Here is a 26831-nt window from a genome sequence, read left to right on the forward strand (position 1 = left end):
TTTAATTTAAAATTTGATCATTAAAAACTAGTTATTCGATATTCCAGAAAAAAGCTACTTCTCACTACATCATTTTGGTTTGTGTAATACATATCTTTACCCACACATCCCTGAATATTCCTAACGTTTGATAAGTTTATTTAGAGCTAGCCCGAGATGCTTATTATTGAAATGTATAGTAAAAGAAAGCACAAAGCATAAAATAAAGTAATCTCTTTCTTCTTTACAGAGACAAAGTTAACAAAAACAATCTATTTAAAGTATTTTGTACATGTTCCTTATGAACATTGTAAGAGTATAAATTCAAACTTAGGCTCCAAGACATTCCGAGTCATTTTCAAAAGCTGATACACCTTTCTCTTTTCTGTCCATTATCTCTGTGTGTCTCCCCCTCATTTGACATTATCCAAAACAACAATGGCCACCACAACTAGACACCCTTCTCATAGAACCTCTAAACAGCACTTCAAAGTCTGTTTCTGTTTCAGGAGAATGTTTAGGCTCAAAGTGGTTGAACCCCCTGACGAAATCAACACTGTTTTTGAAGAGTATTCACATGATGGCATCATGACCATGGATGATATGTGCAATTTCTTAGTTGAATTTCAGGGAGAAAATGAAGCTGTCACCACACGTGCTCAAGCCATTTTTGACAGTCTCAAGCATCTCAACATATTTCAAAGGAGAGGCTTTCATATTGATGCCTTCTTCCGTTATCTCTTGACTGACCTTAATGGCCCCCTTGCTGAGGTATTACACATCTGTTTCACCACTGGAAAAAGCTTACTCAATTACTTAACATTTCTGATATAATATTTAATGTCTCCTTCTCATACTGATATAAATAATTATTGTTTTGTAGAGCAAATTTTTCATGCAGTTAATCATGATCTTCTAACTATATATATATATATATATATATATATATATATATATATATATATATATATATATATATATATATATATATATATATACTTTTTTTAGCTTTCTCATATTCTGTGTGTTTTTGATCTGCAGGTGCACCATGACATGAATGCTCCTTTGGCTCATTATTTCATGTACACAGGCCACAACTCCTACTTAACTGGAAATCAACTTAGCAGTGCTAGCAATACTTCTGAGATAATAAAAGCATTGAAGAAAGGAGTTAGAGTAATTGAGCTAGATTTATGGCCAAATTCCAGAGGAGACGATGTGTTAGTTCATCATGGAGGGTATGAATTTATATAGTTTTCAGTAGTTAATTGGTGGATATATCTGCTTAATTTTTCTGTCATAACAAAGTAACATTTACATAAGTAGACAAATTGTGCAGTGTTAGATATGTTGAAATCTAATAGTATTGTTTTTGAAGAAAGGTTTACTCAATCATTGTCTTCCTCTAAGGTCAAGGATATTATTAGCTTTATAACTAAACACATATGAAACCCTATCAAGTTCCAAAAAGTAAAAATTAATGGTTTTAAGTGTACCTTTTAGAATTTTCTTTTTGCTTAACAGCTAAGAGAGTTTTAAAAAATGTGATTAATTTTCGTAGAAGGAATGTTAATGCACTAAAGCACTACTATCTTTAGTAAGACCTCGATAGCTTTATTGTAAACATTTAGGTCTCTATACTTGATGGTATTTTATGACTTAATATCTTATTTTCCATCCCTGTTTCAAATGTGATTTTGTGATCTTCATGAGGTAAATATTGATAGGTTTTTTTATAATTAGATGTTCACATCTAAATATAGTTAATGAAAATCTTAAAGAAAATATATTAGTATTATAACATAAACACCTTAATAGTGTCAATAAAAAGCTTGTGTTAACTTAAAAAATTCAACACTAAAAGCGATTTTAGTGTTAGGAAAATCTTATAAATTTGTTCAAGCGAGTTTTCCATAAATACTTCTTAAAAAATTAAAAACAATTTTTCAGTTTAACTTAGTTTATACACGAATTTAAAATACAAATTTTAAAGCATTATGAGAAACCTTGTAAGAAAGCTTCAAATATATGAAAAGCTCAATTTACTTTTCTTTTTATGTTTGGTATTTATTAGCGGCTGGTGTTAAATAGTGATAGTTTATAGTTATTGTTAATATGAAAAATATGCGAAATCTGACATTGGCATTTCACACAGTTGATGCTACATTACTTGTAAAAGATTAATCGATAGATGTGAGACTTGACTAATGCTACCTTTATTTATTTAAAAATTAAACTTATTTTTGTTTGTTATCATATATACATAAATAATTTTAAAACAACTGCAAAATAAATATCATTAATAATATATTACATAAGTAGATAACCATTATATGTACATATACATGTAATACAATAGTAAAAGTACCATATATAATACTCTAAACAAAACAAAATTAATTTTAATCATTAAGTATATTTTAACTCTAAATGTATATAAATTTTTATATCATAAGTTGTGTTTCACTGTAATAGTCACTTAGGAGGAGAGTGAGACTTTAAGAAGATATCTCTGAATATATGCTTACAAAATGTAGTAGAATTGTTTGGGGTTGCTTCAAACAAAGGTACTATTCTATTTCATTATTAATGAAGAATAAGAAGAGACAAACACGTAGATGAACACAAATGAAGAAGAACTTATCAAAGCATGAAACATGAAATAGATAACAACAAAGTGAACAAAATCACCCTGAAGCCTGACATGGTCTGTGAGTAGCAATCTTTGATGGCTGAATGTAGACCTCAAAAGCCTAAGCAAGGCCGAATTGAAAGCGAAGAAGAGGGAGAAGGGTGAAGGATAGTTGGCAGGAAATAATAGAAAGAAAAGAAGGATATTCGTTCTTTAGAATGTTTGTCATTTATTATGATTTAACCATTCCAATGTCACGATATCTCTTTCATCTAACATTATATCCATTATTTATCTCCAACAAGAAGAATCACCAATCGAATTTTATAGTATCAAGTTGATAGCAGTAGTGAAACTTTATCTCAAATGAAACCTGATGTGGCATTCTCAGTTCAACGAATATTGATCCTAGTTCAAAAATAGTTGAATGTGTGGAATTATCCTTTGGATATATACAACAAGAATGACAATTATAATGAAAGATGTCCATCAATAAATATAGAGGGTCAAAATTGTTGGATTAGAATAAATTTAAATGTATTAGTCATTAGAGTTTGAATTTTATGAATAGTTAATGTGTTAGTTATTGGAGTTTTATGAGTAATTAATGTATTAGCCGTTTTTATCTGTTTTTAGTATAAAGATTAAGAATTTTGTTAAGTTATGTTGCTAATGGTCGGTAATATGTCATAATTAGTTGTTAGTAAGGCATGGAGAAAAAACAAAATGTGAGTTTATAAATTATATTGTTGAATGCAAGAACAACAACAACATAGATTAATTAGTTTTTCACAAAGTAAATTTGTTGTTTACAAATTGACATCAAATCTAGACAGCTTGAGTATCTAAAATGTTCTTGGATAAGTTTAAGTGAGATGGTCAATCTTACAAACAGAATATCCTTATCCAGGTTGGCAACCATGTACATATTGTATAAAGCTATCGATGAGTCCGACTTTGAGAAAATTGTAAGCGCAAAATCTTTAAAGGAAGGGTGAGACATATTAGATAAAGCATACAAGAGGGATAACAAAGTGAAATAGGTTCGACCTCAAACACTTAGGGGGGCACATGGAGGTGAAGTATACTGAAAGAGTATCCGAGTATATAACTTGGGTATAAACCATGGTGCACAATGACTTTGAGAACGTGATGTTCACAATTGAGGAGTCTTAAGACATGTTAATGCTCTTGGTTGAAGGGTTTGCCGGATCACTTGAGCTAAGACGAGTGGACGATACCTAAGACGTAAAAGTAATGGTTGTAGAGGTAGATATCCTGGTCAAGATGAAAAAGCAATCCAACCAACAAAATTGGCATGGACAAGGATGAGGTTAGTAGAGAAGAGGTCGGATGAGTAACTCAAATATTAAGTGCTTTAAGTGTGGCAAATATGGCCATTTTGGAAAAGAGTGCTACTCAAACCAATGCTTCCATTATGGTAGGGTTAAACACTATGCAAAAGATTGTCAATCTGAAAACAAAAGGGAAGAGACGATCAAGCTTTTCACAACAGATGTTGAAAAGGAATATGTGTTGTTGATGATAACACATAGCTCAGTGCCGAGCACATGAAACTGGACAACTTGACAAGACATCCAAGCAACTCAGATAGCTTGGTAAGGCATCTAGATAACTTGCATAACTCATTGGGGAATCTAAATAGCTTAGATAATAATGTTGCAAATTGTGGCATAGATGATCGGTATGGTGAGTAATTGGTGACAGAGATCGTGATATTGTAATGTGAATGTGATGAATTGGTGAACAAGAACTTCACGCGAAAGAAAGAGATCAAGAAGGTGATAGCAGAAATCAATAATTTGCAAAGCTACAACATGGTGAATAACAAGAAGATTAAGGAGATGCAACGATAAGTGATGTAGTCACTTGAAGCAGCAAAGGCAATTAGATTATCACGGTGAAGGTGGTGGACCTAGAGACAAACATGGCAAGGCTATAGCATAATATGATATCGAGGATCGATCGTTTCATCGTGTAACACACAAATAGTGTGTGAATGGAGATCGAGGAGTAATGAGTGAGAAAATCAAGAATGTTGGTGAATGCGATACAAGAGGTCATGGCGAAGAAACTATAAAAAAGACGACGAGATTCATTACCTACGAAAGCTTAATTGTGTGCTTCAAGAAAGAGTGAAGAGTTTTGAGGTGGTAAAAATGATTTGGAGAACGTTACTACTAAGAAAAAAATTTGAATCGGTCGTGTTGAGTTACAAGAACAACAACCATGACACTGAGGAAGTGACAAAGAATGAAGTGTCTGGAAATAGAAACCAAAACAATGTTGTTGTGGGAAGCAAGATGTTCAACGAGTGTGGGGATTATTACTATAAGAAAGAAGAAACAAATTAGAAAAGGGTTAAAGTTATAGTGGCTAGTGGTTGCAGCAGGATCTATAGAAGTTGTTGCTACAATGACTGTCGTGATCTATGTGTGCTATGAGAAACAAAATTGATATCACATGGTCAAAGAGTGACCAATCAACGAATGGAAGAGGAATTGATGCATGTGGAAAATCAGAATAAATGATAGACGAAGCATTTAAGTTTACAGGAAAGTTTTGTTGGGTTTGAATGACTTATGTGTTAGCCGTTGGAGTTTTATGGGTGGTTAATGTGTTAGTTGTTGGAGTTGTATGGATAGTTAATGTGTTAGCCATTTTTTTTTCTATTTTTTAGTACAATGGTAAGGAGTTTTATTATTAATGGTCATTAGTTTGTCATAATTAGTACTTAGTAAGGCTGGGAGAAAAAACCAAATGTGAGTTTAAAAATTATATTGTTGATTGCAAGAATAACAACTTAGGTGAATCACTTTTTCACAAAATAAAATTGTTGTCTATAAAAATAATATACTCAGACTAAGTGAGTTTTAATGTCTAATCTCCATGTAAAGTTATAGAGTTCATTCTTCACGTGTCACAAGATAATGTAAGTTAGCTTTTCTTCCTGCCAATCACGTGTTACATCACTCTCTCCTTACACCTGAACAAATTATATAGAACAATTTCACCTTCCTTTTAAGAACAAACTACTCTCATTGGTCACCAACATTGACTCTCCAAGGAAGAAAGGAGAGAAGTGGTGAATCCATAAATAGAGTTTAAGGGGCTAAAAGGCTAATGTCATGCCCCTATTAAGATTTGTCATTGGATACACATGACATGTTTACAAAGAAGACAATGAATCAACATAAATCTCAAATAAACAAATTTCACCCTATAGTTCAATACTTTAAAGTATGCTACAAAGAAACAATCAATCAAAGGAAAAATAGTGAATCAAAAGTTAACACATATATAATATTATCACAGAAGAGTCCATAGGTAAAAAACATTGAACTTGAAATTGTTTGGTTATTATTGAGAAATAAGCCAAAATAACCTTTGTCGACAATTCTTTAAAAAGATCCCAGATTTATTCTTCAATTGAATATATACATCATCTTCTAACCTATTGATGTCAATTGAAGTTGATGAATGTGGAACATTTTCACCAACATCTCTCACCTATAAAACAAAAGGGCCCCTAGAATAAAGAGAAACAAAAGAGTAAATGGAAACATTAGTCCACATATTGATATGTTTAGCATGAACAAAAAGTACAATGAGAGGGAAAAACACCAAATTTGATGAATTTATGAGTTAAAAGAAGTTATATAAAAATGTGTTAAGAGTATGATATCCCATGAAAGACATGCCTAACATATCTGAAAAGCAACATAGACCATGAAAAATATTTGGACTACATTAGGTAGAAACAAAGATGTATTTAAATGTAATAGTTGTTGTAAAATTTATTCGTTATAAAACTAACCATTATAAAAAAAAATAGTCATTATATAACTTTGTAATGTTATCAAATTATCGCATCTTCGTGTAACATTTCACAATATTACTCTTTCCATTCCGTTTTCCATACAATGAATTTTGAAAACATATATTTAGATATAATGTTGGATCAACCCATAAAATAAGAATTTAATGATTATATTAATCAAAAAAGCGGTTAGATTGATACTTAAGTACCAACAAGTCAGCAACACGATTAGTGACAAATAAAGAAGAAAGGTGGTACATTAAAATTGTGAGCAAAATTGTGAGCAAGGTCATGATTGATTATTTAGTAAACATTTTTTTAAGAAGCCTATGCACCGAAAACTCAATTTCAGAGAATGTTTCATATATAGAGGTATGTATTTCTAAGAACTAATTATAAAGGGTATTGTTAATCACAATTATTGTCTCATAACAGGATCCAATGCAAAGAAATTGTTTATCACCTTTGTAGAAGTGGATTGTTGTTGTTTGAATATTGAGTTATGGATAGTCCTTTAACCATGTATATGAATATATTGGAATTGATGAAAGTACTTCAATGTAATGTTAGTGTCCTAAATATGTCATAATTGATTGATTGAATCTATTACAAATACAATAATACGTTAGTATGAAAAAGGTTAATTTTATCAAAGTGATAACGTTATTCCAATAATCAAATTTGAAAAAGGTTTAAAAGAAAAGATAATAAAGTAAATCTTTTTGAAGCATATTATATTTCTCAAAGTTATTTAATTTTTATTGTTATGAATTTACTTAAATGTTATGCAGTTAATTTTTAAGTAAAATATTATTATATATAATTAATGAATTAATTAATATTTTTACAAAAACACAATTAAATTTAACAAATTAAATTAATTTATGTTTCACACAAAAAATAATTAACTATTTATTAATAAATATTATTATGTATCATAATCAAATCTAAATAAAAAAATTCTAAAATAATAAGTTGGATGAAATTATTTTAAATTTATTCATTTGATACAGAAAGAAAGAGAAAATTTGAGAGTGATATTAGAATTTTGTTGCTACGTAGACTAAGAAGAATTGTCACTTTTGAGATACGAGTATTTCATATAAGAGACTATGACACCATATTTAACTAAAAATCAGAAGACTGAGTTATTGTTGGTCTTTGTTTCTTATATATTAGTCAATTTTCTCATTTTTATGTTAAACTTTCAACTTATATTTTAGATTCTTAACACATGAATAGTTCAAATATCATACAAATTGAACAACACATTACATGTTTTGAAACAAGACTTTAATTATAATTATATTGGCATTGAATATCAAATCATTGACCTAACGATAGGAAGTAGAGAGTTCCACAATTTTGTTAAACCTCACGACCTTACAAAGAATGTTAACCATAAAAATATTACACATTGGAATAATATAAAACTATATAAAAATATTTGTATTAACACATTCGAAATATCTTTATATATTCACTCATTTTATTCAGTGAACACTTTGACTTAACTAAATAGTGGTTTGGACTAATAATGTCCAACAACTCCCTTCATAGCAAAAACTCAAGGTAACCAAACTAGTATACTAAAACAATTTCTTTCATTAGATTGATTAACTTCACTAAATCAAATGTTTTGGTCCTACCTAAGTATATATGTATATGTCTAGACTTTGTTTTACATGCATTAGCAACTTTTAATGTTGTTATATATGAAACTAATTGATTTTCTTTAAAATGTAGGACTCTTACTTCTTCAGTGAAACTTAGACCTTGCCTTCTTGCCATTAAGGATTATGCATTTTTTGCCTCTCCATATCCCGTTGTTATAACTTTTGAAGACCATATCACACCATCTCTTCAAGACAAAGTGGCTAAGGTTTTTTTAACTCATGTTGCATGACATATAATAAGTTAGGTCTCTTTATCATGGTTTGAAAAACCTAATAACAATTTTAGTGGAAATGAACATATTTACAGATGCTCGTTGACACATTTGGAGATATGTTATTTTACCCTGAAAATCCACACCAAATGAGGGAATTTCCTTCTCCAGAGAGATTGAAGAAAAAAATTTTGATTTCAACTAAACCACCAGACTCTTATGAAGGTCAAGACCAAAGGATACTAGAGGAAGCACCACATAGGCTTGAGGAATATCATGACAAATCTAGAGTCAATTACAAGGTGAGAATTTATTTAATAACTTTTTTAAACAAATTGGAATTAAATATGATAAATAGTTTTGGTTTAGGCTATGTTAAGAAAATATTTTTTCAAATTTAAAAGTATAAAAAAGACATAATAAGTGTTAATATATAGATCATGTTATATTGATGAAATATAATAACAAAAAATTCAATCAAAGATGGAGTGGTTGTAATCTTGTTGTAATCGGATTTTGTATGTTGTATTGTTGAGATTAGGATGACTCAGATGATGAGGATGATGAGGATGATACTCCTGAATATAGGGATTTGATTTCTATTCGTGCAGGAAAACCTAAAGGTAAGTTAAAAAACTGTTTGATTAATCATAACCAAGTCAGACGTTTAAGCTTGAGCGAGCAAGAGCTTGAAGATATTGCCAAAAATCATGGAACTGAAATCATCAGGTGAACAATTTTTCTTTTTGGATCTAGTAAGTAGTTAAAATGTTAGTAGTTAATGTTAGAAAGCAATTTAAACTCTAATTCACATATGAATTATAAATTCTTATTAACAATAAAGACTATTTTAAATACAAATAATTTTTAGTTCATAACTTAATGTCTAACTTAGTTGATATAATAACTAATTATTTGTTTGTCCTAAATTACATTACAACAAAAATTACTTTAAACAATAGTAAAAAATTATGGCCTAAAGACAAAATATTGTTGCCTAAATTAGGCTAACAAATAGGCAATGAAATTTTGGTCATGGTGTAGGAGGTCATTGATTATATTATAGGCGATTTTTTTTGTTTAGGCCACAAAATTTCAAATTTGTGGCTTAAAATATGACAATAAGCAACAATGAAAATTGTTGCCTAAGATGACAATAAACAATTAACAAAAAATGTCTTTGGCCAAAATATGACAATAAAAAATAATTATTTAATAATTTTCTTATAATGTAACTTCTATACAAAGACCTAAAATGATAGAAAGTGGAATTAAAATATAAAAGGGTTTATAACCTCTTCTTGATACTCAGAACATAACTTAAGAATCACTTGCCTAACTTTATTATACAATATTAAACCTCCTTTTCAAATTATAGTACAATTCTACAAATTCTATAAAACCGTTTATGAGATCAAAACATATGGCTTATGTTTATACCATTTAAACTATAAAGTAGAAAATGATTGTAATATTCATTCCATGCCAGGAGTTATCCACTTTTTATATCAAAATTGTATTAAAGGTAGTCAATTAACTTCTACATCTTTTTAATTTAAGATCATACATGTCTTTTTGTTAGTTTAAAATTTAACTAGCTTTCACTACAGTACACTAAAAAAAAGTTATGAACCACTTTCAACTAAATAAGTATGTAAAAGGTTTGATTTGTAACTTTAAGTCTAAACTCTAAACTCTCACAATATATAATAACTTAGTCGATGTGAGACTTCTAACACACATCTTTTACGTTAAGGTATATACATCTTGAACGTGGAACTACACATTAATTATTAGTACACATTAATTATTAGTTTGATAGTGGCCTAAAAGTAGATGAAATCATATGTCCAACAAACACAAATCTTGCTAGTATGGGTTCTAACTCATATTTATGATACCATGTTAAGAGGTTGATTTTAAGTCTAACTCAATCCCACAAAATCGACTTTTAAAGTAAGGTTTTCATCCACATACATACTCTAATTCACTTTATTACTGGTAGACGTGAGACTTTCAACATTTATTACTCTTAAGAGATTTTTTCATAATGACATCTTGTATATTTAAAAAAAACAATATTTTCTTTTACCATAATATTCATTAATACAACTATTATAATATTGTTCTATCACGTAGATTCACCCAAAGAAATTTGCTTAGAATATATCCAAAAGGAACTCGTCTGGATTCGTCTAATTACGATCCCATGATTGGATGGATGCATGGAGCTCAAATGGTAGCATTTAATATGCAGGTAATTGGACTTTCACTTTTTAAACTTTAATAAAATAAAGAAATTTTTTAAAAGATATATAACATTTAAAAGACCAACGTATTTGACAATTGAAAATGAAAAGGTTTGTAGCAATTATAAGGTTTAAAGGAGATAATAGTCTAAAAGGGCATTATATAGAAAGTAGTACTCTTAATATTCTTATTGTGTATGTATGTTTTGTTTTGTTTAAGGGAGGAGGGCACTATCTTAGGTACATGGAAGGAATGTTCAGAGCCAATGGTGGTTGTGGTTATGTTAAAAAACCAAACATATTATTGAATGTCAACGATGTTTTTGATCCAAAAGCGGTTCGGCCAGTCCAAACAACTCTTCAGGTAAACAAGAAAACATTAAATTTGGGGTGTAGGAAGAAAAACGCTGTTTTTTTTTTCAAATGAGTTTTATCCAATTAAATTTGATAAAGCAGGTTTTGGTATACATGGGTGATGGGTGGCGTTCAGATTTCAGCCCAACCCATTTTGACTTTTATTCTCCTCCTGACTTCCGTGTACAGGTAATACTTTTCATCAACAAAATTAATATTTAAAGTTTAATATTGGATCATTTTGTTATTGTACAACTCATTCTTTCACCTCACTTTGAAAATATTTTGGCGGATGAGCAAGTTATTATTTTCATCAAATTAAGAAAAAGTAAATGACTTCTTCATTGTATAATAAAAAAATTAAAAAAAACATATTACTTTAATGATAATCTTAACATATATATAAAAACTAAAATGACTAAAAATAAATTTAAAAATTAGATTAAATTATTAAATATTTTTATTGACTTCGTTTCAAATGTTCTTTTAGAGATGTAAAAATTGGTTTAAAGTCAGATTAGGTTAAAAAAGTTAATTTTTTTAAATATTAAATTGATAGATTAATTGGGTTCGAACCAGTTTATTAACAATAATTTGTTCTTATTTTTATCATTTTTAATGAATTTTTTTATAAATTTTTTTCCTAATTATATAGAGTGACAATTTGATTATTTAAGAAATATTTATGTAAGATGAAATTTAATTTTTAATTACTATTTTTATAATAATATTTGATGAAATATGTGTATTTTGATTGAAAAATGAATTGAGTTCATCTATTTTTATTATAGTGTGATAAATATATAAACTAAATTTGAATAACAAAATATTTTTGAGTTATTCCTTAGTAGACTAACTCACCTAATTCATTAGGGTTGTTTTATTTTACACCTTCAATTATCTTACCTTCTAAACATTTTTTAAATTTCAAAACTATTCTCCACAATTCGAAAAACCCAACATTCTTTTTTTTTTTATTAGATTTCAAAATTCAATTAAGGAGTTTTTCTTTATTAAATTTTTAAATTTGATAGAATTTTTTTCTCAAATGCTTTAACAAATTTCAAAATCAGATGTCTTTGAAAAATTCTTCAACGAATTTTGAAATTCAGTAAAGAAAAATTTATCTTCTAAAAACTATTTTTAGAAATTGAAAATGCAAATGAAATGATTACAGTATAAGGTGAAACAATCATTTATTAGTCTATAATAAATTGATTCACCTAATCGTAAAGTTTACGATGGATGAACCAACTCACCTATCTACGTATATAGAATATATCAACTTATCTAATTCATCAGTCTATAATAGATTAATTCACCAAAAAAAATAAATCGAGTTGAATTTACTTATAAATTATTCTTATGTTAACTAATGTCAATTAACTTAACTCTCATTAACACTTTTATTATTAATTTATAAGGACTAATACAGTAGTGTTATATATCTTTCTAAACTAAAACTATAGTTTACTCTTATGAAAATAGTCTAGATATATTATAAGTAAAGAGATAATCTAGTTCTATGATTTATATTTTAGAGTTGAGTTAAAATTTAGGATAATGCAAAGAAAAAAATATTAATTTTTTTATTGGTTATCTCGTTCCAAATTAACAATCTTTAAAATTTGGTTAAGTTATCCTTTCAATTTCTAAAATTTTGAATAAACTTTTTTTAATTTTTAATTAAAAAAAATCATTTTGATCTTTTTAATTTAGTAAAGTGTGACCTTAATCTTCAAATACCAAATTCAAAGAAGGGTTATAAATATTTAAAGAAAAAAGAATTTCAATCCGATTAGTAGGTATTGAGATTAATGATGATGTGCAGATCGGCATTCACGGTGTTCCCGCTGATAGAAATATGAAATACACAAGAACAATTGAAGATGATTGGGTACCAGTGTGGAATGAAGAGTTCAGTTTCCCATTGAGTACTCCTGAATTGGCTCTTCTATACATCAAAGTTGTTGAGCGTGACTTTTCTGGAAGCGGTGACTTTGGCGGTCAAACATGTTTACCTGTCTCTCAACTCCGACAAGGCATTCGTGCAGTTCGTTTGCGCAACCGCAAGGGCGAACTTTACAAGTCTGTCAGACTTCTCATCCAATTTCACTTTCTTCCTAACACTCTTTAGAACAAACATTTCCGTATCCCACAAAAATCAATCTTCCTCGCTACTAAAACTCCTATGTTTCATCATCATTGCTACAATGTTAACAACTCCATAACTTAATGCAGACAGCTTCTTCTTTAACGTATTTTTCCACTTATCTTTCACGCCTTCTTCCTGCACCTCCATACAATAATGAAATCTCCTATTTGCCCTCTCATCTTAGAAGAAGCAACCTTATAGAAATAGAAACTTAGAGAATACCAAATGCTCTTTCCAAAATGAACTTTATATATTTTTCTTTATTAATGAGGGTAAGATTTTAATGTTGCTATTATTATTAGCATATTTATTACAATTATTGTATTATTGCTTTTGGACTTGAAATGGAATTATTGGATCATGATATTTAATGGGTGATTGATGAAATGCAAACAATAACATTAACAAAAACTGGTTCCAATATGAGGTGTCATCATTATAGGTCATTTAAATCCCAACATTGAAGGATATTATTAGTAGAAGTTGCAAGCTAGAAGGATGGCATGAAATAAATATTGTGGGACATATCTTAGAAAGGTCTTCGAATTAAGTTAGAAGACCTATGTGTACATTCTTGTTTTTCTTTTCGTACATGGTGAAATGTTGAGTTGGCAAAACTTCTTCATGATTTGTACCAAAGAATCTAAAATGTGGTGGATGTTTATCATTCAAACATGTCATAAAGGCTAAAGCCATTTTATTTAGACTTTCTTTCCACAAAGCTATTGTTCATTGTCAACCCAATGAATTAATCTTCCATTCGAATTAACTATTCAATAAGTTTCATCTTAAATTTGAGTTTATCATCAACCATGAGATTAGTTTAAAAATCTAAAAAAGTTTGAAACAAATTAACTGAAGTCTATCATTTTATTTTTCTGAGAAAACGAAAAAGAAAATTCGTGTTTCTAAAGTGTAACTTGTTTCACATAAAAATAGTTACGTGGTAAAGTAATACTCCAAAAGTACAGCTTTTGCTATCCTGAATTATGAACATAAAAAATCTATATTAGTTCCAAATTCCCTATTAAAAAATATGACTTCTATCTTTTCAAATTAAAGTAATAAATTTGCATTTTATAGTGTAACTTCATTTTGAATTGCTTATTTTCTAAACTTTTCAGACATGTGTTAGATGTATACTATGGTGTGGTGCTTAGAATTATAGTATTAATAAATTGTTTAAATTTCGTTCTGTATCCCAAAATTATTCTTGCATTAAATTTTAGGGAAAATTTTTCTTATAATTAATAGAAAAGCGTGTGTCTCTATCTCCCTTTTCTCATAAGTTTTTTTTTATTTAGAAAAATCAAAGACAAAAAGTTGTAAGAAACACAACTCAATCTTACTTTTATGTTTTCTTTGTCTTACAAAATTGCTTAAGGGTGTCAAAAAGGCCACATCCGCAGAAAATCGACACGCATTCATCCTAGGATTGTTGATGGATAAAACCAAGTTGATCGGGTTCGGATTCAAATTCTTTTAGGATAAAAAGGTAAAGTTTGAAGATGGTTAACGCAATCTGTCTTCTGTGTTCCGTTCTACCGTTTTATTATTCTTTTCTTTTAAGTTGATTTATTGCTCTAATAAAAATAATTACTTTAAAAATAAATAAAAATCTTATTAGTAAGCATCGTGTCGTACTTATATAAGGTTTAATTAAGCTTGACTTTTTCATAAATTTATATATTTTAATTAGTCTCAATTAATTCTTTTTAGTTTATTGACTATTTATAGTTTTTATATTTTTTAAATCAATTTTTATCATTTGATTATTTTTAGTGACGAAGGAAAATGTTGTATTGTTATATTATCTTATTTATTTGTTTTTTGTCAGAACTAGTTAAAAACGCACCCAAAATCTCTCTGAGTGGATTCTATGTGTCAAGCGAAGGATTCGACACTCAACTGGCGGAAGGCAGGTGTTGGCAGATGAGCGGACGCTCGTTTTGACGTTGAAGCAAAACTTTGATTTTCAGAAATCCACGCCACTCACTCCATGCACCCTTCTTCCCCAGATTCTGAAAATCTGATTTTTCTCCTCCTTCTCACTACATTTCCTTCATATTCTCTCTAAGAAAACACTCACTTTCTCTTCTCCGATCACCATTCAGCCACCGCAAAAGCACTTCCGGCGTCAAGAGCTTCTAGTTAAACCGTTCGGTTTGTGAAGCTGAGCTGGTAAGTTCTTCTCTTCTTTCAGTCGTACGTTTTTCTGGAACATGCACACCAAGTTCTGGTTGCATGAGTTCAAAATCTCGTTCTGAGCCATTTCTGGTATTTTTGTTTGGTTTAGTTTCATAAAGAGTGAACCGTAAGATTCTAGGATTTCTGGTGGGGAACTATTCTATACGAGCTGAGCGTTCGATCACATTAGAGGTAAGGGAAACTTATCTAATTTAATTGTATGTTCGTTCGTACGTACGTTGCTAATGAATGCATGTTGTTGAGTGGCTGAATGTATATGAAGTATGATTGTTGATATGCTTTGTCTATATGAAGTATGATTATTTACTATGATATAGATGTTTGATTTTATGAAAATAGATGTTGAGAAATGAATTGATATAAAGAATTCTAATATGAAATTTTCCTATGAAAGTGTACGTTCGTCACTGAACGGTCCTTGACCGTTCGGTTTTTCTGGTGAACTTGATTGGAATTGGATTCTTTAATTTGGGAAGAATCCTAGTTGAGGACGAGTGTCTTCGTTTTGTAATACTATGCGTGAGCGTTCGGCCAAGCGTAGTTGTTCCTTGGTATTCGATTATAAACTTAAGTATATTTATATGTATTTGTATATTTTCGTTTGTTTTTAAAACACTACTCAAATGGTATCTTATTATATTTATCAAGTCTTTTCTCTATAAGTGCTCGGTCTTACACCAGGTACTCATTATCATTTTTGAAAAATATATATATATATATAAATATAAACATTCGTTCAAACTCAATAGGGTTTGCCCTTTTCGGTGCTCGGTCTTCGACTGACATTCTAATTGTCCTTGATGTTTAATTCATTCAAAAGCTAAGTATATTTATTGACGTTCGATTTATTCACCTGATTCAATTATTTATCCTTATTTGAGATCTTCACAGTGTCAGTCTTAAATTGGTTTCAGCCTAGAGTTTTGGTATTCGGCCTAGGCCTATTAGTTTTCGGTCTAACTCGTGAGTCAGTTCATCCAATTGGCTCACTTAGTATTTAAACGTTTGATTCTAATCATCCTCGAGAAATATTATGTTATCACTCCCTTTCTTAAATCAATGATTCTCTGTCTCAGTTTTGATCCGCTTGGAACTGGAGACCTTTGGTCTCACTCCAAGCATTCGGTCTTGTTCCAAGTAGAAGTTAACGTTCGACATTTGGTATTTTCAGAGAACTTTATTCAAATTGATCTCATTGAGGTCTTGTTAATGAAAGATGATGTGTATGAAATGAATTGGATTATGAACGAGCGTTTCGGGGAGAAATAGCTCATGAATGAATATTGGAAATTTGGTAAAGTATGAATGTGGGCATGCTAAGCTGGCGGTTCATCCTGATGTTCTGTGATTACTCATCCTCAGTAGAGGAGGGTAAGTCATGTGTGGAAACGGCAGGAGGTCCTAGTCCTTATGGTTAATTTGGACAGATAGGACTAACCTCGGGTGGCAATTGTTGAGGGTATCCCAGTTACTACATCACCCGGGTGCACGAACGTCGTAGCTACACAAAATTCATACAGTCCGGACAGTCAGTCTAGTATTAGGCTTTGTATGAACGAGTGATGAATTATCTTGTTTGGTTTTGATTGTGTGAAATATATGTTTATACATGAATTAAATTACATAAGTTTACCCTATGTCTTTCTGTCTTGTCTGTTTTGTACGATCGGTTGTCCTTCTATTGCAATGATCATCCATGTGGATGTGAGCAGAAGGAGACGAGCTGCTGGAAGAGGCGCTTGAAAAAGAAAACTTAGTAGAGGTAGAAGTTAAGACCGAACAGTAGAACCGTTCGGTTAGTTGTTTAGTTGGATAGCAAGGTGATCGTTCGATCACCCTTTTCCCTTGATTTTTGTATGACCGTCCGGTGTTGGCTTTGGTAAACCGTTCGGTCAGAATAGCTTACCTTGTACAGTTTAATTTTTTAGCTCTTTTTGTAAGGCCGTTCGACCATAAGCACATTTTCTCTTTTAATGTAAGATTGATCTGTAATATTATTTAGGCTTAATTACCTACTTAGTCCCCATGTTCGGAGGTAATTTTTTGTTTAGTACCCGGTTTCAAAAATGTAGGCATTTGGTACCTATGTTTTGAAATTTGTATCAATTGAATCCTATCCAGTTAACGCCGTTATAATTGATAACGTTTTTCTGACTATGTATGTGATTTGTGCAATCAATTGCGTCGTGGCAATGAGGTGGCTTAAGTGACTTGACGTGGCAGGCAGAATTGGGAATTTGAAATGGGGTTACATTTTTTTAATTGGGGAAATAAACTAATTAGGGTTTTTTTTATAGGTAGCTAGTAGCAGAGGTTAAAGAGGTGAACTGAGGTGGGGGTGGCCTTCGTTGTTTGGTTGGTGTGAAGTGGGTGCCCTATGTTGAGTAACTATTGTTGTTTTCTGAGGTGAAGAAGGTCGCTGAGGTGGGGTGCCCTTCGTTCTTTGCTTCGTCTGAGGTGGGTGTCGTATCCCTGTTCTCTTCTCTGATTGTGGTTCATTTTTGGGGTTGGGGTTGTTTTGTTGGTGTGGACGACGACGCAATGTCAACGAATGACTGTTCGTCTTGCTCACGGGGGAGCTGTCGTGGTGCTTCATCAAGAGGAATGCTTGGCACACAAATATGCTATTGTGGAGAGCTTGCCGTATTGAGAGTCGCAAAAACTGCTAAGAACCAAGGCAAGCCTTTTTGGGGCTGCCCTAATTACAAGGTTTCTTCCCTTCGTGGTGTTTTTTATTTTCGGATACATTTATTTGGTTTTGGCTTAGATGATTTTGGTTGCATGTTTTGTACAGCGTAGTCGAAATGAAGAAGTGCGAGGATGTAATTTCTTCAAATGGGCCAGTGAAGATAATGTTGATGAAAGGGATACTACAATTGGGTGGCAAAGGAGAAAGATTATGAATTTGGAAAAATCACTTTTGGTTTGTTAGAGAAGGGAAAAGGTCTTAATCTGGATGTTATGTTTGATGGGGTTGATTAATATCGTCTTTGTATGTGTTATGTTTTAATTTTGTTGAAGTGTTGTATCAGTCACATTTTGTGATGAAGAAGTTAGTTAAATTGTAATGAGATTGTGTTTCTAATGCCATTGTATTTAATGAAGAAGATGGTTATATTAGAATGTAATTTTCAGAGAAGTGTTATGTTTCTGGCAAGAAGTACCAAATCGTTCTAATTTTCAGAGAAGTGTTATGTTTCCCAAGACACTCATGTAACACTTTACAACCGTATAATAATTTAACTCACTTACACTAAGAATAATCTCTTTTTAGTATGGCTCAAGTACACTTTACAATTATACTCAGACCCAATCTCCAACCTTCCTATTATACTCAGACCGAATCTCCTATAGGTGTTAATTCCAGTTCAAAATCCCCACAAGTGGAAAAACAGCATCCACTGAGCGTGGACGAGCGTCCCACTTCTCGATGCCGAGCGTCCACTAAGCGGTTGTGGACGAGCGTCCTCTTAGTTCGCTGAACGAGCCTCCTCTTGTGCCTGACTGGGCGTTCGCTTCGCTGGACGAGCGTCCTGTTCTGCCTGACTGGGCGTTCGCTTCGCTGGACGAGCGTCCACTAAACGTACTTGCGTCCACAGGGCGAGCGTCCTGTTCTCGCTGGACGAGCGTGAATTGGACGTTCGTTCTCCTGGCGAGCGTTTGTTAAGTGCAAAATATCAAATCAGACAATAGAATATGACAGAAAATACTTCAAAAAACATCACATATCATCCAAAATAGTTCAGATATCATCCAAAATGTATACATTGTTAAGTGCAAAATACACTACAGAAAGCAAAGCAACACTATTTAAAGTCAAAGTACATATCCAAAATAGAACAAAGATGTACTTAATGTTTGAAACTAGAACAATCTAAAGTTGTGCTGTGATTTCATCAGTCTGGGGTTCTTGAGTTATCTGACTTGCTTGAGTTGGGTCTGGTGTACGTTCTTCGTTTGATTGTTGACTTGGTTGAGAAGGGTGTGGGTAGTGTTGTTGTTGACTTCTCTGTGGGCACTTAGTTTTTCTATGCCCAAGTTCTCTACATATGGAACATCTCTTAGGGATTCCTTTTTGTCCAAGTTGTGTATCATCCTTTTTTTGCTCCCAACTCTCGAGCCTTCTTTTCTTTTTTGGTCTACCTGGCAAGACCCGTTTTGGTGGAGGCAAAATATCAGGATATGAAGTCCTTTGCCATAGATTAGGTCCATTGAGAGGGAAAATTATTGGAATGTATGTTTCTTCATAGGTGGAGGTTCTGAACCAGTGCGGGATGAAGTCTTCTGGATTCATGTTCAAAAACCTCATTGCTGTGAGTGCATGAGAGCAAGGAATTCCTGATACACTCCACTTTCTACAGCTACAGTCTGTTTTCTCTAAATCAACGACATACTTTTCAGCTATGTTGGATGTATGGCAGATCTCAAATATTTGCATCCCTGACCAACTGCAAAATCATAAAGAATGAATGTTAAATGGAAACAGTATAAACAACAATAGTAAAGGAAATCACAAGTTGTCATACTTTGGTAGCCAATATTTTGTGTTCTGTAACTCTTTTTGTAGCCTCTTTTGAATTTTGGGGCAAATGAGACCTTGAAATCTACTTATCTTCTCTCTATTGGATGCCCACCTCTTCATCAAGTATATACGAATCTCTTCCAACATTGTTATGATTGGTTTCCCCCTTGCATCTAAGACCAAAAACATACAAACAATAAGCATAAGAAAACGACAGGCACTAAAGAAAGGGACCACTACAAACACAACAAAGGGGACCACGACAGGAACACAACATGACACACTAAGGGGACAAGAATCCAACATATTACCATGGGGGACCGAAACTACATAAAAGAACTCATAAAAACTGCACCTTTCACCTTTCCGCCTCCAAAGGGATACCGTTATCGCTATCGCTCACCCGCCGCAATAGCTGACACACCGCAAGATACTTCACAACGCCTTTTCGCTCAACAAATCTCGTTCCACAACCACGACAATCCTTCACTCAGTATCAACCTTTGCTCGCAAATCCTTCCACACTATCAACCACAACAATGAATGAAAAATCCCCAATTTCTAACTTACTATTCGTAATGTTTTTTAACGTACGATAAAAAAAACCCTAATTAGTTTATTTCCCCAATTTAAAAAATGTAACCCCATTTCAAATTCCCAATTCAGCCTGCCACGTCAAGTCACTTAAGCCACCTCATTGCCACGACGCAATTGATTGCACAAATCACATACACAGTCAAAAAAACGTTATCAATTATAATGGCGTTAACTGGATAGGATTCAATCGATACAAATTTCAAAACATAGGTACCAAATGCCTACATTTTTAAAACCGGGTACTAAACAGAAAATTACCTCCGAACATGGGGACTAAGTAGGTAATTAAGCCTATTATTTAATGTGATTATTCTCTTATATAGTTTTAGACTGTATTTTTGGGATGTTATATTCTTACGTATTAAGAAAATAATATTTTGTAGATAATATAAATTAGATTTGTGATTAATTTAAAATGATAAATAATTTTTATTGTTTTTTATTGAAAAAACATAGTGGATAAGATCCCGTGAATGGTTACAATTAGGATAGTCCCTTGGGCATTTGTAAGTTATGTGAAGGAAGATAATTTTATTATTTAACAAGTTTTTAACAAGAGAGCAATAAAAATGATTTTTAATTTATAATAGGTTTAATAGGTTCGGAGGTCCCTATATTTGCGGGTTCGTTTCACTTGGGTCCTCCAATTTTAGAAGTGATCAATTAGGTCCCTAATTTAACAAAATTGAGTCAATAATACCCTTTCCGTTAAATGCAAGGGAATCTGAATACAAATTAAACAGGTGGCATGCTGAGGCATCATTTTATTTGCAGGTGGCAGAGTTTGAGCTTAATACGTGGCAATTTCTGCAATTTTTAATTTGCATTCAGATTCCCTTGCATTTAACGGAAAGGGTATTATTGACTCAATTTTGTTAAATTAGGGACCTAATTGATCACTTTTAAAATTAGAGGACCCAAGTGAAACGAACCCGCAAATATAGGGACCTCCGAACCTATTAAACCTTTATAATATAAGTAGTATTGTTTATAGGGGAGCAATGTGACAGCGAAATCCAATCTCTGTTATGTTGTTTTTGATGATGAAAACACATTAAAAACAACAACACATGAATGTTGTAACGTCACAACAGAAAAATGTTTCTGTGTTGTGTTATACATATGTGAATTTGTACATGCTTACTGTGATAAATGCATATACTGTGACTAATGCATATGTTGGACATACTGTGTGATTTATGCATACTATTGTGATTATGATATGATTATATCTATGTATGCACACTGTATGTTTATGTGTATTGAAAACCACAAGCACAAAAGCATATATGCATGACATAATCGATTACAATGTTCTAGTAATCAATTAAGGTCATCAAACAACTTATGTTTTGAACTGTGGCAAAAAAACTAGTTTGAATTGATTACATAAGGTATTGAATAGATTAAAACTCGTGTGTTTGTAAATATCTTTTTCAAATGTGTTGCAATGAGGTTTTGGGAAGAAAAATTGTTCAAAATATGTTTAAGTGTTAAGCTTAATCGATTACATGTGTTGTGTATTCAATTAAGTCTGTTAAGCTTTGAAAAATGATTTCATGCTTGTCATAATTGCTATAATGGTCATATTTTTAAATATGTTTGACCAACATTAAATGAAAATCGATTACATTAATTATACATTCAATTAAGTATTGAGTTAGTTGTAATACTGTTATAATAGTTTTTATGTAACCGATTACACTACTAACCTAATCGATTACTTTGTGTCTGATATGACAGTAACTATAAATTGACGCACTGGTTTGTTTCTGTAACTTTTGATCATTCTAAAACTTTCATACTTGATTGTTTTGATATTAGAAAGTTTAGAGATTACTTAATATGCTCCAAGAATCAAGAATGCAGAGAGTTTGAAGAATTCTTGTAAGGCATCTTTGTAGATTACATTGACTGATCACATTAGCACAATTGAAGGTGTATCTGTATTGATCAGGAGAGAAGACTTGCAATCTTTGACTTGATGTTTCCCTAAACGTGCGCTTCAAGAAGAAGAGTAGTGTGCTCTTGACTTTAAGAGGGGATTCTCAAAGGGTTTCTGCAACAAGACTGTGGGGTGTTGTGTTTGCAGGTGTTGTTCTATATTTGATTGTTTGAGTGGGAAATGTGTATACTTTATGAGGGTGTATTCACAGTAAAACCTTTGGTGTAATTCTCCCATCATTATAGTGAAATATTCTTCAATCAGTAGTTGATTGGAAGGGTGACTGGATGTCGGCATTGAGCACGAACCAGGATAAAAGTTGTGTTTGATTTTCTCTCCTTTATCTCTTTATATTTGCATTTACTGTTTCATTGCACACATATTTGCTTACTGCACAAGAAAGGTTTCAAGAACTTTATACTTTACGAAAAAGATTTGAAAAGTGCAAGTTTTTATAAAATACCAATTCACCCTCCCCCTCTTGTGTTGAGAAACAAGCCTCATTATTTCTAACAATTGGCACCAGAGCTGGTTTTCAAAAGTTATTTGAAAAACAAATCGATTACCCTTTTTGCATAATCGATTATTTGATCCTGAAATGACATTTTGTTTCTCAAACCTTCTACGAAGGTGCATGCACAAATAGACTACTTCTATTTGCTGGCGAAATTTATGCTTTTTGGAAAATCATAATGCAAATCTTTTTGGAGTCAGTAAACAAAGGTGTGTGGGATGCTAATCTAAATGGTCCCTTTGAACCCACTAAATTAATTGACGGAAAACCTGTTTTGAAAAACTTTTATGAGTGGAGTCAAGAGGAAAACAAAAGAGCACAATATGATGTTAAAGCTAGAAAATGTTATTTCTTCTGCTCTTACTATGGATGAGTTTCTCAGGGTTTCACAATGCAAGAGTGCCAAAGAGATGTGGGAAGTACTTGAAGTTACACATGAAGGAACAGATGAGGTAAAGAGAGCGAGAAAGAACTCCTTGGTACAAAAGTACGAGATGTTCAGAATGAAGGCTGGAGAGACCATATATGATGTGCAGAAGAGGTTTACTCACATTGTCAACCACTTGATGGCTCTCAGCAAAGCTTTTGGGAAGGAGGAAATCAACATCAAGATTTTAAAGAGTCTTAACAGGAGTTGGCAGTCAAAGGTAACAACTATATCTCAATCCAAAGATTTAACTAACATGAATATGGCTACACTGTTTGGTAAGCTCAGGGAACACGAGCTGGAGCTTGGTAGATTGAAGGAAGAAGAGGAGTGATGAGTCACCATTTTTCATTATACACTTAGCTTTCCGCGCCATATTTTGTTAGTGAATTGTGCTTAATTCTCAATTATTGTTGCATTTTCACTATTTGGATTTAATTTCAAGACTAATTCTTATTTTAATTAATTTGAATTATTTGGGCTTAATTATTTCAATTACTATTTGCAGGACAGTCACTCTTTGAAAGGTTGAGAAGGTTTGAACGTACTGCACAGAACCATACGGTTTGATACTGCCAGAGCCGAACGGTTAGAGACTGTTGGATCGCATGAACTGTGAATACTTGACCGAGTCGTCTAACAGTCTTATTGGGAACCTCTACCGAACGGTCAGCTACCAGTTGAGCACTGTTGCATAGAATGGCCGAGCACGAGAATGGTTTTGTAATGTATGACCGAACGGTCTGTGGAAGCTGAGCTCAACTGTTGAACCGAACGGTCTGTTGAAGACTTGACCGAACGGAACAGAGTGTAACTCGAAGACTCCGAGACTGTGACTCCAACGGCGGGGTTGGTCCTTGCAACGGTCAACTCTGAGAATGTGACGCATCGAAGGGGTCACCGGAGTTTGAATCTTCAAGGCGGATCTCGCAATGGTCCCAAGGAGATACGACGCGGATCCGCCCCGACCAGATCTTCTCGGACTGGAGTCACTCGGCCCTTTCTTCACTGACTGTCGCGGCCAGATATGCTGGCCCAAGATGCCAAGCTTTGTGGGCCTTGCCTTTCTCGTAGTATTGGATGTACTCTTCTCCGTCAAGCTCCATGAAGTTGTTCATGATGAGACCGTCGCTCTTCATCTTTGCTTCCAGAAGCCTCTCCATGATGGCGGTGACCCCTTTTGGTGGTCTGGAGCACAAGGTGATGCGGTGGGGAAAATGGGGGATCACGAAGGGGCCAGCGTCGGAAACAAGTTCGGGATTCGATCTCACGGACTCCATGGCGGCCATGATGAAGAGGAAGAAGCCATTGAATGCGAGTCTAGGGATGTGGAGATTGTTCGCCACGTCGTGAACCTAGGGGCAGAGGAAGTCGGTGACGACGCAATCGGGTGGGTGCTGCAACTTGTAAACAAAACAAATCACCGTTGTTAATATCGAGCGGTCACATGTAGTGGGAGCAAAAGGGACCGAGCGATCAAAGGTCGTGGGAGTAGTAGGGACCGAACGGTCACATGTAGTGGGAGCAGAAGGGACCGAACAGTCACATGCAGTGATTGCAGAAGGGACCGAACGGTCACATGCAGTGGGAGCAACAAGGACCGAACGGTCACAGGTAGTGGGAGCATGAGGAGAACACCAAACGGTTGGATGAACCAGACTACTACTTTGAATAATGAGTGAATCTGTGTTCGAAAAGATAAGCTTTTGAGGAAGAGAGAGAAAAAAAATATTTAATAAAGATATAGAAAAGAGAGAAAAAGTTGGGACATTGCAGGAAAAGCAGAGGAGAGAGAAGAAAAAGTGCAGATTCCTTTGTCACGTTAGTTGGGAGTTAACTCCATTTATGTGAATTTAACGGAAGGGGTCTAATTAATACAATTTATACTACTTTGGGATAAAATAGAGGCATTTTTAAAATCGGGTATTAAATAGAAATTCACCTCTTAACATGGGGACGAAGTAAGCATTTAAACCTTATTTTTATGTTAATCATATAATTTCACATTTCTTAACACATATATATGATAATAATCACGTCACTTGGTTAAAAAAAATCCAATCTTAGGAACTTAATTGAAAAATATTTAACTTTTGACTTGTCAATAGATGAAAAAACTTTAACATAAACTCAATTACAAGTATCCTAATTTATGAAAGACTTTTTAAACTTAATGAAGTTTTCATTAGTGGAAAAATACCTTTCTATGATGACCTATTATGACGGATAAAAATTATCCATCATAATAGGTTGACCGGTGGCAGAATTGTAATAAAAGTAAGACATATTATAATGTACTTTTGTACATCAGTCATAATATGAAACACGGTGGCAAACTTGTAAATAAGTTTAAGACATATTACGACGTATTTTTGTATATCAGTTATAATATGAAACGCGGTGGCAAACTTGTCAAAAAGTTCAAAACCTATTATTACGTGATATGGACACCTATCACAAGGTGTGAAAATTTCTTGATGTATTATGACTAAGTTTTGAAAATCAGTCATAATATCTCTCTACCTCTCTAATTTTTCACATTTCCCTCTCGCTATCTCTAATTTCACGTTCCCTCTCACTCTCGTTCCTCTCTTCCTCTCTAAACCACGCACTCCTCCAAGAACACTCCTCCCTTATCATCACCGAACCACATCTTCATGCTCTCTACTCCTTGAGAGAATCAGGACACCAAAACCTAATCTCATTCGAAGCACTCTCGATTTCGCATTTGCTCCTCACCGAACTACATCTTCTTCGCTACCTCGAGCGTCGCCTCAAACACCAAACCTCATTTTCCTCTAGGTTTTCCTTATCTGTCACCTTTTGACCGATTGTTTTGCCTCTTCCTTCATTTTTAACCGATTGAGATCAATTTCTATCTATTTACACCGATTAAATCTCTGTTCCAACCTTTTCCACCGATTAAATCCCTTCCAACCTCGAACCCTAGAATCTCCTCCGAACAAACCTTCGAATCTAGGGTTCACCTTTGATTTCACTGTCTTCCGTTATGTCCTTGCTCGCTGACTCGATTTTAGACCGCGACAAAGATGCCTTTAGCCCTTTATTCTACTCACCATAATGATGTTATCTATATGAAATTTGATTTTAGTTATTTCAATTAAAATTACATGCTTTTGGTATTTTTGGTTTGGCTGGAAGAAAATCTCTGGGAATTTGTTTTTGGAGTTTATGTTTCTGTTTGGTTGTTTAAAATTCAGATAAAAGACTTTTTCAGTATTGAACCTGTCTTCCCCTAATAGTAGAGAGGTGTTAAACGATGACAAATTGTGTTTTTATTACATACTTGTTTTTGTTAAGAGCCTACATTCTTGACTCCAATGTACATGGTGTACATGTATATGATACTGAGCAAGTTAATGTTCTATATTTCCATCTTGATTATCAGCTAAAGCATTTTCTGTTGAGAAATTCAATGTACATGTTTTATACTTTAATTTTGTTGTTGTTTTGGTTTACTGCTGCCTTGACATACATGGTTTCCTATTTGCTTATTCAC

At 32.8% G+C, this 26831-nt stretch overlaps 2 protein-coding genes across 2 annotated transcripts; both read left to right on the plus strand.

Annotated features, from left to right (window-relative positions):
• Positions 1-344: 344 nt before the first annotated feature.
• Positions 345-13447, plus strand: LOC124847173 (phosphoinositide phospholipase C 2-like). The gene is made up of 9 exons (XM_088105612.1): positions 345-750; positions 1021-1217; positions 8199-8334; positions 8436-8642; positions 8882-9069; positions 10480-10597; positions 10810-10953; positions 11046-11132; positions 12775-13447. Exons 1-9 carry the CDS (start codon positions 418-420, stop codon positions 13078-13080), a joined length of 1716 nt encoding a protein of 571 aa, XP_087961738.1. The 5' UTR covers positions 345-417; the 3' UTR covers positions 13081-13447.
• Positions 13448-23207: 9760 nt separating this feature from the next.
• Positions 23208-23645, plus strand: LOC148204406 (uncharacterized). The gene has a single exon (XM_088104710.1). The coding sequence runs from the start codon at positions 23208-23210 to the stop codon at positions 23643-23645; it is 438 nt and encodes a 145-aa protein (XP_087960836.1).
• The last annotated feature ends 3186 nt before the right edge of the window (positions 23646-26831 follow it).

The sequence above is a fragment of the Vigna umbellata genome, chromosome 1 (genome assembly GCF_029865625.1).
Source record: "Vigna umbellata cultivar VRB3 chromosome 1, Vumbellata_1.0, whole genome shotgun sequence".
In the NCBI taxonomy this organism is placed as follows: Eukaryota; Viridiplantae; Streptophyta; class Magnoliopsida; order Fabales; family Fabaceae; genus Vigna; species Vigna umbellata.

Coding starts and splice junctions, on each gene's coding strand:
- LOC124847173 (XM_088105612.1), top strand. CDS start 418: ATGGCCACCACAACTAGACACCCTTCTCATAGAACCTCTAAACAGCAC. Junction 8,335..8,435: donor TTCAAGACAAAGTGGCTAAG/GTTTTTTTAACT, acceptor ACATATTTACAG/ATGCTCGTTGACACATTTGG. Junction 10,598..10,809: donor TGGTAGCATTTAATATGCAG/GTAATTGGACTT, acceptor GTTTTGTTTAAG/GGAGGAGGGCACTATCTTAG.
- LOC148204406 (XM_088104710.1), top strand. CDS start 23,208: ATGATGTTAAAGCTAGAAAATGTTATTTCTTCTGCTCTTACTATGGAT.